The 12,142-nt window shown below is 45.3% G+C and overlaps 1 protein-coding gene across 2 annotated transcripts in view; it reads right to left on the bottom strand.

Annotated features, from left to right (window-relative positions):
- Positions 1 to 12,142, bottom strand: part of piezo1 (piezo type mechanosensitive ion channel component 1 (Er blood group)) — a 49,306-nt gene that overhangs the window by 13,966 nt on the left and 23,198 nt on the right. Inside the window, exons 21-35 of one of the 2 annotated variants that reach the window (XM_078931660.1) lie at positions 11,832 to 11,945; positions 11,387 to 11,587; positions 11,051 to 11,255; positions 10,566 to 10,682; positions 9,925 to 10,081; positions 3,977 to 4,220; positions 3,799 to 3,895; positions 3,461 to 3,626; positions 3,025 to 3,114; positions 2,848 to 2,930; positions 1,557 to 1,625; positions 1,173 to 1,273; positions 966 to 1,101; positions 783 to 872; positions 76 to 248 (exon numbers count right to left, since the gene is read on the bottom strand). In XM_078931660.1, coding sequence (XP_078787786.1) covers positions 76 to 248; positions 783 to 872; positions 966 to 1,101; positions 1,173 to 1,273; positions 1,557 to 1,625; positions 2,848 to 2,930; positions 3,025 to 3,114; positions 3,461 to 3,626; positions 3,799 to 3,895; positions 3,977 to 4,220; positions 9,925 to 10,081; positions 10,566 to 10,682; positions 11,051 to 11,255; positions 11,387 to 11,587; positions 11,832 to 11,945 — 2,043 coding nt within the window. The remainder of the gene's footprint in view (positions 1 to 75; positions 249 to 782; positions 873 to 965; positions 1,102 to 1,172; positions 1,274 to 1,556; positions 1,626 to 2,847; positions 2,931 to 3,024; positions 3,115 to 3,460; positions 3,627 to 3,798; positions 3,896 to 3,976; positions 4,221 to 9,924; positions 10,082 to 10,565; positions 10,683 to 11,050; positions 11,256 to 11,386; positions 11,588 to 11,831; positions 11,946 to 12,142) is intronic. The other variant, XM_023963351.2, reaches the window with a different exon arrangement.

Here is a 12,142-nt window from a genome sequence, read left to right on the forward strand (position 1 = left end):
GAAACATGAGTTCGGCCTGCAGCTGCAGGAACGGAGCTGAACTTGACGTGTCATGGGGCTTCACACTGCTCTGACCTGCTGGATCTTGTGCGTGATCAGGTAGCGCTCATTGCAAAGAACAGTGGAGGTCTCACGGTACTGCTTAGTCAGCAGATTCAGCCAGTCAGTCAGTCCATCCACTAAAGCCAAAATGATAGCCCAGAGCAGCCGCAGGACGTCCAGGATCTTCTGCAGCATCTCCCCATGAACTGCAGCAGAGAGGAGATCAGAACAGGCAGCAGATGCACAAACATCCCAAAGCAAAAAGAAAATCCCAGAGAAGAACACTTCAATGATGGGAGTTTAGGTATAGTTTAAAATCCTTTTATTTCTTTACAGCTCAAAATTCTTGTGTCTGTCCCTCAATCACCTGTATGTGGTTGGTCTAGGCTCTCATTTCTTCTGTTTTCTCATTCTTCTGTGCTTTTCCTCTCACCTGTCTCTCACCTCTCACCTACGTCTCTTGTCTCACCGTAGCCACCCAATCTTTCACTTGTCTGTCTTAATTTTCTTCCTCCTCTGTTCCCCCCTCCCTCTTGCTTTCACACTGGTGATAAACAGCTAACAGAGCCCAGAAGAGGAAGGCTTTCAAAATAAAGCATAGAGGGGAAGATTTTTAAAAAAAAATCGGAAATGCTTTTTCAAATGTTAAGTACAACATGAAACAGATATTGGTATGAAGGATAAGGACACATTAAATCCGAGGAGCAGGAAGCTCGCCAAACAGAAGGGAATGAACAAACCGGAGCGCTCTTCCTCAGGCTCCTCCTCTTCTTCCTCGCCTTTAAGGAGAGTTTCTTCAGATACACCATCTTCACATCCTGAAAGAATGTCTTAGGGTTACTTCATACGGTCAGTGATGCATGCTCCTCAGACCCCCCCACCCACCCACCCCACCCCCCCCCACACACACACAGTCGTGGTACCTGTCTCAGACAGCCCCTCCTGCTGGGAAGTCTTCCCCCTTAGTTTCTGTGGGTGTGTCCTCCTGGAGGTTTTCTGCATCCTCTGCCGCTCCCTCAGGGCTTTGCGGATGCTGCTCACCCACGCCTGGTACGCCAGCTGGGGAAGACATGTTCATGCAGCGCCTGCATCTTCGAGCGAGAGCAAAACATGGCTAATCAGGGTCTGACCTGAGAGGCCGTCAGCCGCCGAGGCCTCTTCTCCTCAGAGCTCAGGTCCTCCTCATCCTCACTGTCAGACTCGAACAGATAATACTCTCCTGAGTGGATCACTGCAGCACAGCAAGACATCAAAGTCTGACTTCATTCAGCTGTGCTGTGATTCCTGCTTCCATGTTTCTGGAGCATCTGCCAGAATCCCCACAAGCTTTCACATCCTAATGTTCTAACAAGCAAAGAAATCTGCAAATAAAGCTGTCCAAACAAATATTTACTTAATTAAAAAAGTATTTCTATTCATGTAACAAATACACAACGGGTTCGATTTTTTTAAACTTCAAAATTAATTTTGACTGTGTAATGCTTTCAAATTGAGACTTTTGATGAGTGTCATACCAGACGCATGGTGTAACCACGGCTGATGCCACCTCTTCTGCCGGGACTGCTTCTGCTCTGACACACTATCTGGAGGAAAAGACATCGGAATGAAGGAGAAGCTGAACAGCTGCTTTTTGATGCAGAAACATGTCCTACAGTAACATGTTCTACAGCAGTGCTGCTCAATCATTTTTTGCAACACCCCCCCCCACATACACACACGTATGTACACTCGCACAGTGACAATAAACTAGGTTAGTATCTATAAAAATTGTGTAAGTATACCTAAAATTGTATCTTTTAACATTAACAATATGAAAACATTAATATAAATCCACTTTCAACAAATATTTATATTTATTTAGCCACAGAAACTCTGTTAGTCTAAAACAGAAAAGTAGCTTAAAGTGCCTGAAATAAATAAATAAAAAATCTGTCAGTCATTATTTAAACTAGAAACATTTTGACCAACTGAACCATTTGATGCCGAGAAAAAGAATTCAATCAATGATATTAAATGTAAATTGATCTGAAACATTAACATAGCAGCAACAATAGATTTAATGTTTTTAGTCTGAAGAAATAGATAAAAACATTGTTCTGATTTTATTTCTAAATGATGGATAATTTATGATATGTGACGCTGTTTTCCTGCATTACCTGCTGTCTGCATGTCAAATACTGACACCAACTAAACCACAGGCAGACAAAGAAAACATTGATGGAAAATAAAAACACGTCATCGTAATGTCTACAATAGTTCATAAAGAATGACATTATTAGCATGAGCTGAGTCATCTAAAGGCACGTGATGATCCTGGTGTTGGGCAACAGAGGTAGCTCTCTGTGTGCTGTGTTCCACTTGCAGCCTGAGCCTACTACCCCTCCCCTCTCCTACTCACACACACGTGTGACAGGATACTGTTATAAACTCATATAAATGATAATAGGAAACCAACAGTGACACCGATTATTTTTCAAGCACTGAGCTGCTGTAACCACCGCCCCCCGTTAAAAATGCGCCCCGGGCAATTGCCCATATTACCTGTGCCTAAAACCACTACTACTGCGCGCCCCCCTTGGCATCGCAACAGGGGTGCGCCCCACTATTTGAGTAGCACTGACCTACAGGAACATGTTCTACAGAAACCTGACCTGCATTGGTTGAGGAAACAGTTTGGGCTGATGTTTAACAAAGCATCAGAGCAGAAGCTTCTCAAAGCTGCCTTCAGACATTTGCAGAAGTTCACTCTGGACCTTCAGCACCACAGATGTGATTGATTTGGAGTCAGAACGTCTCATGTCCTACCATCAGTCTGGCTTTCTGAGGCACTCCCAGCACTTCTTGGTCCGTCTTTATACTTCTGCTGCTTAGAGCGAATCCTTTGCATCCTGAAAGGAAGTCAGGGAAGAGAGGAAGAGGAGGAAGAAGAGAGAAGCTGAAATCTGAACAACTCTGACGCTACATTTGTGTCGTCAAACTTACGATCGTTTGAGCTGTGACAGAGATTTGTCCTCCGCCTGCTTGTGGAAATCCATGTTCTTCATCATACTGGCTCTGAAGAGCTCAAAGCCTCTGCAGAAGAGCAAACCGCTTCAGCAAACTCTTCACAGAGACCCGTGACCTTCCTGCTGCCTTCATATTTTCATGACTCTTAATGTGTCAAAGCAGCAAAGCAGAAGCTCTTTTTTAAAGAGAGGAGACATATCTAAAAGCAAAAACTGATCCCTAGAGAAAGCCAAGGAACCGTTGGCATTATCAGATGACAACAACAAAAACCAAAATCAAATCCAGAAAACAGAACTTTCTGTTTTTTTATCAGAAATTATTTCCCAGTATATAAAAAACAATCCAAACTTTTCCCAAATGATCAGTTCTACAGTTACTGTACAGCATGACTTATCTTTCACTTGAAATGTACCTGGATGCCTGCTTGGCTGAGGCCTGGAGCTCCGCGCTCACATGCAGGAAGTAAAAACTGAGGAAGACCCTCCTCTGCAGCAGGAGGCAGATAAAACAGAAGCCGTCCCAGAGGATCCCCGCTTCTTCTATTGGAAGAGTGCACGTGTCACTGTGCACGGCGTTTGCTGTTACAGAAGAACCACAAGAAGATCAGTCCTGCAGAAACATCTGCAGACGGTTCAGATTGGTTCAGGTTGTTCATCTTAAACAGAAGACACAAAGGAAAAGGAGCTCCATGCCCACAGCTACACCTGCAGCTCCCGCATGTAATCAGATTACTGCTTCTGCAGTACTCACGGTCATAGTATCCTTTGACTGTGCAGACCAAGCTGAAGAGCTGGATGACCCAACAGAACCGCTCCTGCATCTTAAACACAAACACACACGCCAGGATCTGGAACACACACACATCAGAGAAGAATCAGGGGGAGGAAGGGGGAGGAGGAGGAGGACCGGGGAAGCTTCTTACGCTTACAGATAAAACACTCTTGGAAATGATGACAGCCACGTTGTAAATGATCAGGCAGTCCCACAGAATGAGGCGGGTTCTAGAGCGTTTCACCATCAGCTTGGTTCCAAACAGCAGGAAGAAGAAGCAGCCGAGCAGGTAGCCCAACCCAAAGACTGAGATCCTGCTGGCTCCTGTGATGAAGACCACGGACAGCACGAACCAGAAGAAGTAACGAAACACCAGAACCTTTAGCATGTCTAGATAACTCCTGAGAAAGGACAGACACGGAGAGGAGGAGAACAATGAGTGAGGGTCCAGCCTTTGAACTTTAACACACGTTTTTTCTTCCAGGCAGAACCTGATGAAGCTAACACCTCCAGTGCAGTATTCACTTAACTACCGCTCGTGAAAGTTCTCCCATTTAAAAAGATGAAAGAGGCCTCTAATGTTCTTCATTGAAATACTTCAGCTCTGGAAAACAGTATAGGGGGAACAATCCAGGAGAACACACTGTAGGACTTTTAATGAAATAATTGCTACATTTGTCAGTCAAATAAGTCAATAACTAAAGTTCAACTCAATACTTTGATGTGTACCCTTTGTGTTTAACGACAACAGTCAAACGTTTTCTGTAAGTTTTTACAAGGTTTTCACAAACTGTTGCTGTTTTTTGGCTCCTCTACAGCAGTGATGTTTTGGTCAATTCCTCCATGCAGATCTGCTCTACAGCAGTGATGTTTTGGTCCATTCGTCCATGCAGATCTCCTCTAGAGCAGTGATGTTTTGGGGCTGTTGCTGGGCAACACAGACTTTCAACTCCCTCCAAAGATTTTCTATGGGGTTGAGATCTGGAGACTGGCTAGGCCACTCTAGGACCTTAAAATGGTTCTTATGAAGCCACTCCTTTGTTACCCGGGCAACGTGTGTTTGGGATTGTTGTCATGCTGAAAGACCCAGCCACGATTCATCTTCAATGCTGATGGAAGGAGGTTTTCACTCAAATTCTGACCATACATGGCCCCATTCATTCTTTTACTCCAGAGTTATCAGACTCCAGGCCTTACGAGACGGAACCCTGCTATTTCTTTCAGAAACGTGGCCCTACTTGTGGTTTTTGACGGTGTTTTACCACAATGGCAGTGGTTAGTTGGAAAACATCTAGGACACTGGTCCTCAAGGCCTTGAGATTAACACTATGCTTTGCACAGATCAGTCCCCCTAAAACAGGGGTCAGGAACCTTTTTGGCCGAGAGAGCCATAAACACCACATATTTTTAAATGTAATTTCGTGAGAGCCAGACAATAATGTTGTGTCCCTTTCCCACACTGAGGCACGGAGACTGAACATCTTTTAAGGTTCTCTATTCTAGCTACTGCAGGCTGTAACCAACGCCGTTCAACTTATTCAGCAACTCCTCAATCTCTCCCGCCGAGAGCGCTTCTCCCAACTTTTTATTCCCTCCTCCTGCACCAGCCCTCCTATTTCCCTTATTAGGCCCATAGCTGAATCCCATTGGTCCAAACTCCCCAACAACAGGCTGAGCGACAGAACTGAGGGCCAACCAGTATCCCAACAGCCACACTCAGTACAACTCAGTCCACTATGACAGTGATCCCCAACCTTTATTGCACCACGGACCAGTTTGATGTCTGGTAAAATTCTCACAGACCGGTATGTTATATGTGGCAGACAAACACTGTAGCAACGCTGCAATAAAAGCAGAGACACGTGATAAGACGTACTCTGCACTTTTACTTTGACACGCTAAAAATTGTACATCACCCAGGTGTCATCATCCTCTCCCCTTCCCACACTCATGGTGCTAAAAAGAAGTAAACACAACAGGAAGAAATAACTAAAGAAATAACATCTTCAACCTGAGCCTGAGTCTGGAGACGGTCCCAGTCCTGTGGAAGACCTCCTGTGTGGTTCCGGTTCCTAAGATGGCGCACGCTAAGGAACCAAACCACTACAGATCAGTAGCCCTGACCTCCCACCTGATGAAGACCATGGAGAGGCTCATCCTCAGCCACCTTCGCTCAGTGGTCAGCACCGCAACGGACCTGCTGCAGTTTGCCTACAGGCCGAACATCGGGGTGGATGATGCTGTCATCTACCTGCTGCACCGGGCATTGAATCACCTGGAGGACGCCGGAACCGCTGTGAGGGTCATGTTCTTTGACTTCTCCAGCGCCTTCAACACCATCCGGCCAGCTCTGCTGAGAGAGAAGCTGGAAGGGGCTGGAGTGGACGGATGACTGACTGCATGGACGACCGACTACCTCACCAACAGACCACAGTATGTGAGGCTACACAACTGTGTGTCGGAGGTGGTGGTCTCCAGCACTGGTGCTCCTCAGGGGACGGTGCTCTCACCGTTCCTCTTTACACTTTATACCTCGGACTTTACGTACAACACCGGCAGTTGTCACCTCCAGAAGTTCTCTGACGACTCGGCCATTGTTGGCTGTGTGTCAGGGGGGGACGAGCTGGAGTACAGGTCAGTCATCAAGGACTTTGTGGACTGGTGTGAGCGAAATCACCTGTGCTTGAACACCAGTAAGACAATGGAGATGGTGATTGATTTCCGGAGGAGAACACCACAATACACACCGGTGAGCATCCAGGGCTCGGACATTGAGGTAGTGGACAGTTTTAAGTACCTGGGTGTTCACCTCAACAAGAAACTGGACTGGACTCAAAACACCGATGCCCTGTATAAGAAGGGCCAAAGTGGCCTCCACCTTCTGAGGAGACTGAGGTCCTTTGGAGTGTGCAGGCCTCTCTTAAGGACATTTTATGACTCTGTGGTAGCCTCTGTTATCCACTACGCCGTGGCCTGTTGGGGAGCAGGCAGCACAGACCGAGACAGGAAGAGACTGAACAAGCTGGTCAGGAGGGCCAGTTCTGTCCTGGGCTGCCCACTGGACTTTGTGGAGGAAGTGGGTGAAAGGAGGATGTTGGCCAAGTTAACATCCATCATGGACAACACCTCTCACCCACTGCATCAGACAGTGGAGGCACTGAACAGCTCCTTCAGTGGCAGACTTCTACACCCACCATGCAGGAAGGAACGGTTCAGGAGGTCATTCATCCCAACAGCTGTAAGACTGTACAATGCCACAGTTTAAATATGCATGTACAAACCGGTTTTTCATACATCCATAGCTCATCTGTATATTCTGTGTTTTCACTTTATTTATTTCATTTTATTATTAGGCATAACATACGTTATGTTGTAATAGTGTACATAATTTATTACTTACTTACTTTTTACTTTTTTTATATTTTTGCACATTTTTGTATTTGTATACTTGCACATTTGGGAACACCCCTCACTTTTGGACATTGCTGTCACTTTTCTCTGCTTTTTGGAACTGCTGTGACAATTGAATTTCCCCAATGTGGGATCAATAAAGAAATATCTATATCTACAACATAACTGCCAGATGAAAGGACCTGTAGGCAAAAAGAAACACCCATGCTCAACCCTATTTTGACCAAAGCCGGCAAAGGGATTGATTTAATTCCCTGTTCTGCCAGCTCCAACAGTAATCCCTGCAGCCTGCAGAACTCTGACAGCAGACCAAACGTGCACGTGACGACACTACAGTACAACAAAGTAATATGACTTGCATGAAAACTGTGGTATTTTCCAAACATAACAATAAACACGGATTATGACATGAGCAACTTCCTCTCTGCCCGCAACACTCCCTGGTCGCTATTATAACATTTAAACAAGCCTTCAAAATAAGTGCATGGAAATCTGACTCACCACAATGCTGAATGGTTGGAGAGAATCTCCCGTTGGGATAAATCAGTATTTAAAGTAGGACTCCTGATGCTGTCTATTAAATGTAGCTTTCTTTTTCTGGAAGTGGAAGGCTCCTCTTCTGTCTCCTGGCTGGGCCTTTTCCACTTGGCAAAGAAAAGTTCCAAAAACGTTTGTTTTTTATTCATTTCGCTAGCTCCTGGGTTTTATTTTAGCGGTATCCTACCACGTGACCGAGATGAGCGAATTGGCCTGCGTCAAGAGGAACATAGACGGATGGAACAGAGAATCTGGCAATTTTTCAAAATAAAACATCTTTCAGATACGGAAATAAATTAAATGGAAGTCATGTGAGATTTATTTTTTCTTTGTGTGTGGCCCGGTACCAAATGACCCACGGACAGGTACCGGTCCGCGGCCCGGGGGTTGGGGACCGCTGCACTACAATATGTTTAAAACTCAAAATACAAGTGAATGTGTGCATTTGTTGTAATTTAACACTTTTAAAGTACAATAAATATGTGGATTCTTTTTAATAAGATTGTTATGCTGTTGCTAATAAATGATGAGTATTTCTTAGCATTAATGTGACTTCTGGTGCTGCATGGTGGTTGTGCTGATGGTCTAGTCTGGTTGATACGTGGTGAGCTTCAGCTTCAGGCGTTGAGACTTCTATCCGTTGATCGTAGGTTGGTCTGAATGTCCTTTGGATGTGAGAAAGACTGCTCACATGCAGACGTGGAGCCAAACATTGTCAGTACAGCAACACTCACACCAGCAGTGTATGGTATGTGACGGGCAGCGTGTCCTAAGTTTTGACCATCAGTGCGCGTTTCACCTTGCTGCCTGAGCCCACTACCCCTCTCATGTTCCTCCTCACACATCCCACCCCTGCAGCTGCGCTCCTTCTCAGAGACGGGAGCGCAGCTGCAGGTTTCAGGCTGTTACAAACTCTGTGATAGAACAGATAATAGGAAACCAGCAGTGGCACAGATATTTTTCTCCAAGCACTGCTACTACTGCGCGTCAGGGGGTGGCATCGCATCGCGCCCAAGAAGGACTAGTCTAATGACATTTATTTTTAATAATTAAAGATTTCTCTGCGCGCCAGATGTGGCCATCAGAAGAGCCAGATGTGGCTCGCGAGCCGTGGGTTCCCGACCCCTGAACTAAAGCATGATGATGACGTTTAATGTTTCCACCCTCAGATAAAGGGGAGTTTTCAGTGATCTTGTGTGTCTTCCATTTTATGATCATTGTATAATTTTATGATAATTAATCTTCTAAACGTGATTTTTATTATCGTTATGATTATTATTAAGTGCATGTTCGCTAATATTATCTTTAAGCCGTGCTTTATTCTTGACCGAACTGACCCGGAAGAAGGGTTAGGATTAAGCTAATATGTGCTAACAACATTTAGCTTGGATCCATTTAAAAACTGTGCGGTCAATTCCGCCATGTGTATCTTGGCTTCACGTAAATATGTGGGAAACATGAATTCACATGATTGTTTACACGGTTTCTCAGGACTGTGCGGAGCGGCACTTCTGCATTTAAAGCCATTCAAAGCCGCTCCTCTGCTCAGAGACACGGTTCTCCTGTGTTCGGCAGCCCACTCATGCAAAGCAGCCGGACAGAGTGCGGTCCAAAGCCTCCTCCGGAGAGCACACTGTGACAAAGCACCCTCCCCTGCCCGCAAACACGAAGCTACGAGTCCGGCTGCTCTGCTCAGAGACACGGTTTGCTCGCGTGGAGCAGCCGGTCGGTCCTGTTTGCGCTCAAAGCCACACCGTCCACGCATGACATTAAACCAGAGCAGTAGTGACCCACGGTCAGATCAACAATCGGCATAACCCACCTATCTCCATCGGAAGGAAAACCTTGATCCGAATGAGTCTGATGGGGGCAGAGTATTCTGAACGGCGTGTTTACATGACGCATTTTTATTTTGATCAGGCGTCCCTGAAGGTCCCTCCCAGGGGCCTTCAAGGAATAGTTAACTGGGTTAAACTTTTATTTTTCTTGGCTTTACTTAAAAAAAATTAAAGCTATAGTTGATTTATACCTATTATACAAATTACAGGCCTCTCTCTTGTTTTTTGGTGGGAGAACTTAAATTGATGGCTGACTTAATACTTTTTTTGCACCACTATAAGCAGCAGCTCCTCAGGAAAGTCAGTTTCTGTTGTTTACCTGCAGTTGATGAAGTTCGGCGCAGGGTTGAACAGCCGACCCTCCATGGGCTCAGGTTCATCTGAGTTCTCTCCAGCCAGAACCATCCACTCCTCTGTGCGTTCACAGTCAAACACTTTCCACTGCTGCGACGCACACATCAGGAGCACAAAGTCCGCTGCAAGACACACAGCTCTTCATCAGCCCAATGCTCTGTGGCAGCATGACTGTCATCTTCATGGTCATTACCCCCATCATTTTTACATCTTTGAACCACCATTATCATCATCGTGTTGTCATTCACACTGAGATTTCTTTAAAAAAAGTATTCTTATTGGTAATACCACTATAACCTTCATCATCATCACCGTCACTGTTACCATCAGTTGATTATCTCCCACATTCTACTCAAAATCATCAATGCCGTCATTGTGAAGTTCAATATCGTTTCATCTTCCTCACCTGGCTATTCCCAAGTTTATGGTCATCAGCAGCTCTTATGACAAGAGAAAACAGTTGTGTGTAGTGTAATCACTGAAACACAAAGGCTGGGAAAGGCTACTGAAGGCTGGAGGCATCAAATGCCTCCATCGACGAGACTAAAAGATGAGACTCGCTGGGTTGTCGATTACAAAGCACAGAAATGGACAGATGTGACTGACCCATCAGGTTTCCAGAGTTGGGCACGGTGAAGAAGTCCGGCAGGTAGAGCCACTTGATGAGGGCGTCCAGGGTACCCCAGTCCTGCAGCACGGGGTTACTCCACCTCCACGGGTAATCTACAGAGACAAACGCAGACAGCCTTAATACTCATAATATCCCAGATGGCATGTGGTGAATAGAGATTTAGGTATTTGTGTGACACATTCATGTATTCTCTGTGGACACTGTGGTGGAACACTGACTTTGTGCTGACCACCAGGGTTTGTTAAACTACCAAATCATTATAATAAATAAAGTCTGGTTCCCAATCCTTGCGCCTCTGTGATTCAGAATTAATTCTGGAGACATTTTAGGAATTTGATTTAGTTAGATGTTTGTAATTTGGGGTTGAAGGTTGAGCCCTGTGCCCTTTTGTTCTCCTCCTTCAGCTTTTCTGCATTCACTCACTGAAAGCAAATCCATGAGATCTCTGGCTTGTACCCACCCATGCAGAGAACAGGCGGAATGCCCACACAAAGCAGGTACTGGTAGATCATGAAGATGGACAGGAACAGACAATATTTGGGCCAGATCCTGGCGATGGCTGCTCGGCGCCGCCTCACCAAGATGGCAACCATCCAGCAGCCGTGGATAAGGACCAGAAAGTTCATTCTCTGTCCGATCACATTCACCGTCATCAGGAAGCATATCTGTTTGGGACAAAGCAAAAGCTTATTAGACACAGCAGCAGAGATGCACTGGAACAAGCCATCTCAAGGACTTCCCCTTAGGGAAATTAAAAGCAACTTTTAAGCCAGACTAGAGTTGTGCAGTCACCCACTTCCAGTCCAAACTTGTAAAACGTGTAGTTGACGAGGTATTTGAGGCACGCCACCAGGCCTTGGTCTAAAGAGTCTCTTGTTGCAGAGGGGAAGACTGCAGGAATTGGAGGTGGAGATCTCTGCAGCTGGCGGTAATGGTGAGCCTGGTGTCGGTACACGGTGGCCTCAAAGACCAGCAGCATCAGAACTATCAAATGGTTCTGCAGGGAAATGCACAGGACAGAAATGAAAACACAAAACTCTAAATCTAGAATGTGTGGGATTTAATGAACTGAGGCTAAAACTTCTTCAATTAAAGTTCAAGTATTTCTATTTATCTCTGTTCATGTGTCTGCCTGTCCATCAATCCAGTCTGCACGGTCTGGAACTGCCAGCTAACAAGTGTGAGCCCTGTTGTTAGTTTACAGATGCAAAATCTGAAGGCAATGGTAGCATCAGACATACTTTACTGTATCCCAGCGCTGTGGCGTCCTTCCTGATGCCGAACCATTTGGCTGGATCCACTGGTTCCTTATAGAGGGAGGAGTTTAGCAACAACTTGGTGTGATTGGTCAGAGGCTGTAAAGAAAAAAGGAATAAAAGTTTGTTCATGCAGAATTGAGTTTATTAATGACAAGCAACAAGCTTTGTCTTTTATATCCCATTTTTGATATATATTGCATTTGAAGAACAGTGCATTGATTATTATGGGCCGTAAACTCAATTCTTTGATAATCCAGCTGTTTGTTGTGTGTGTGGGTTTCTATCTTCCATCA

This window comes from Oryzias latipes, chromosome 15 (assembly GCF_053564925.1).
Source record: "Oryzias latipes strain Hd-rR chromosome 15, Olatipes_Hd-rR_3.1".
Taxonomy (NCBI): domain Eukaryota; kingdom Metazoa; phylum Chordata; class Actinopteri; order Beloniformes; family Adrianichthyidae; genus Oryzias; species Oryzias latipes.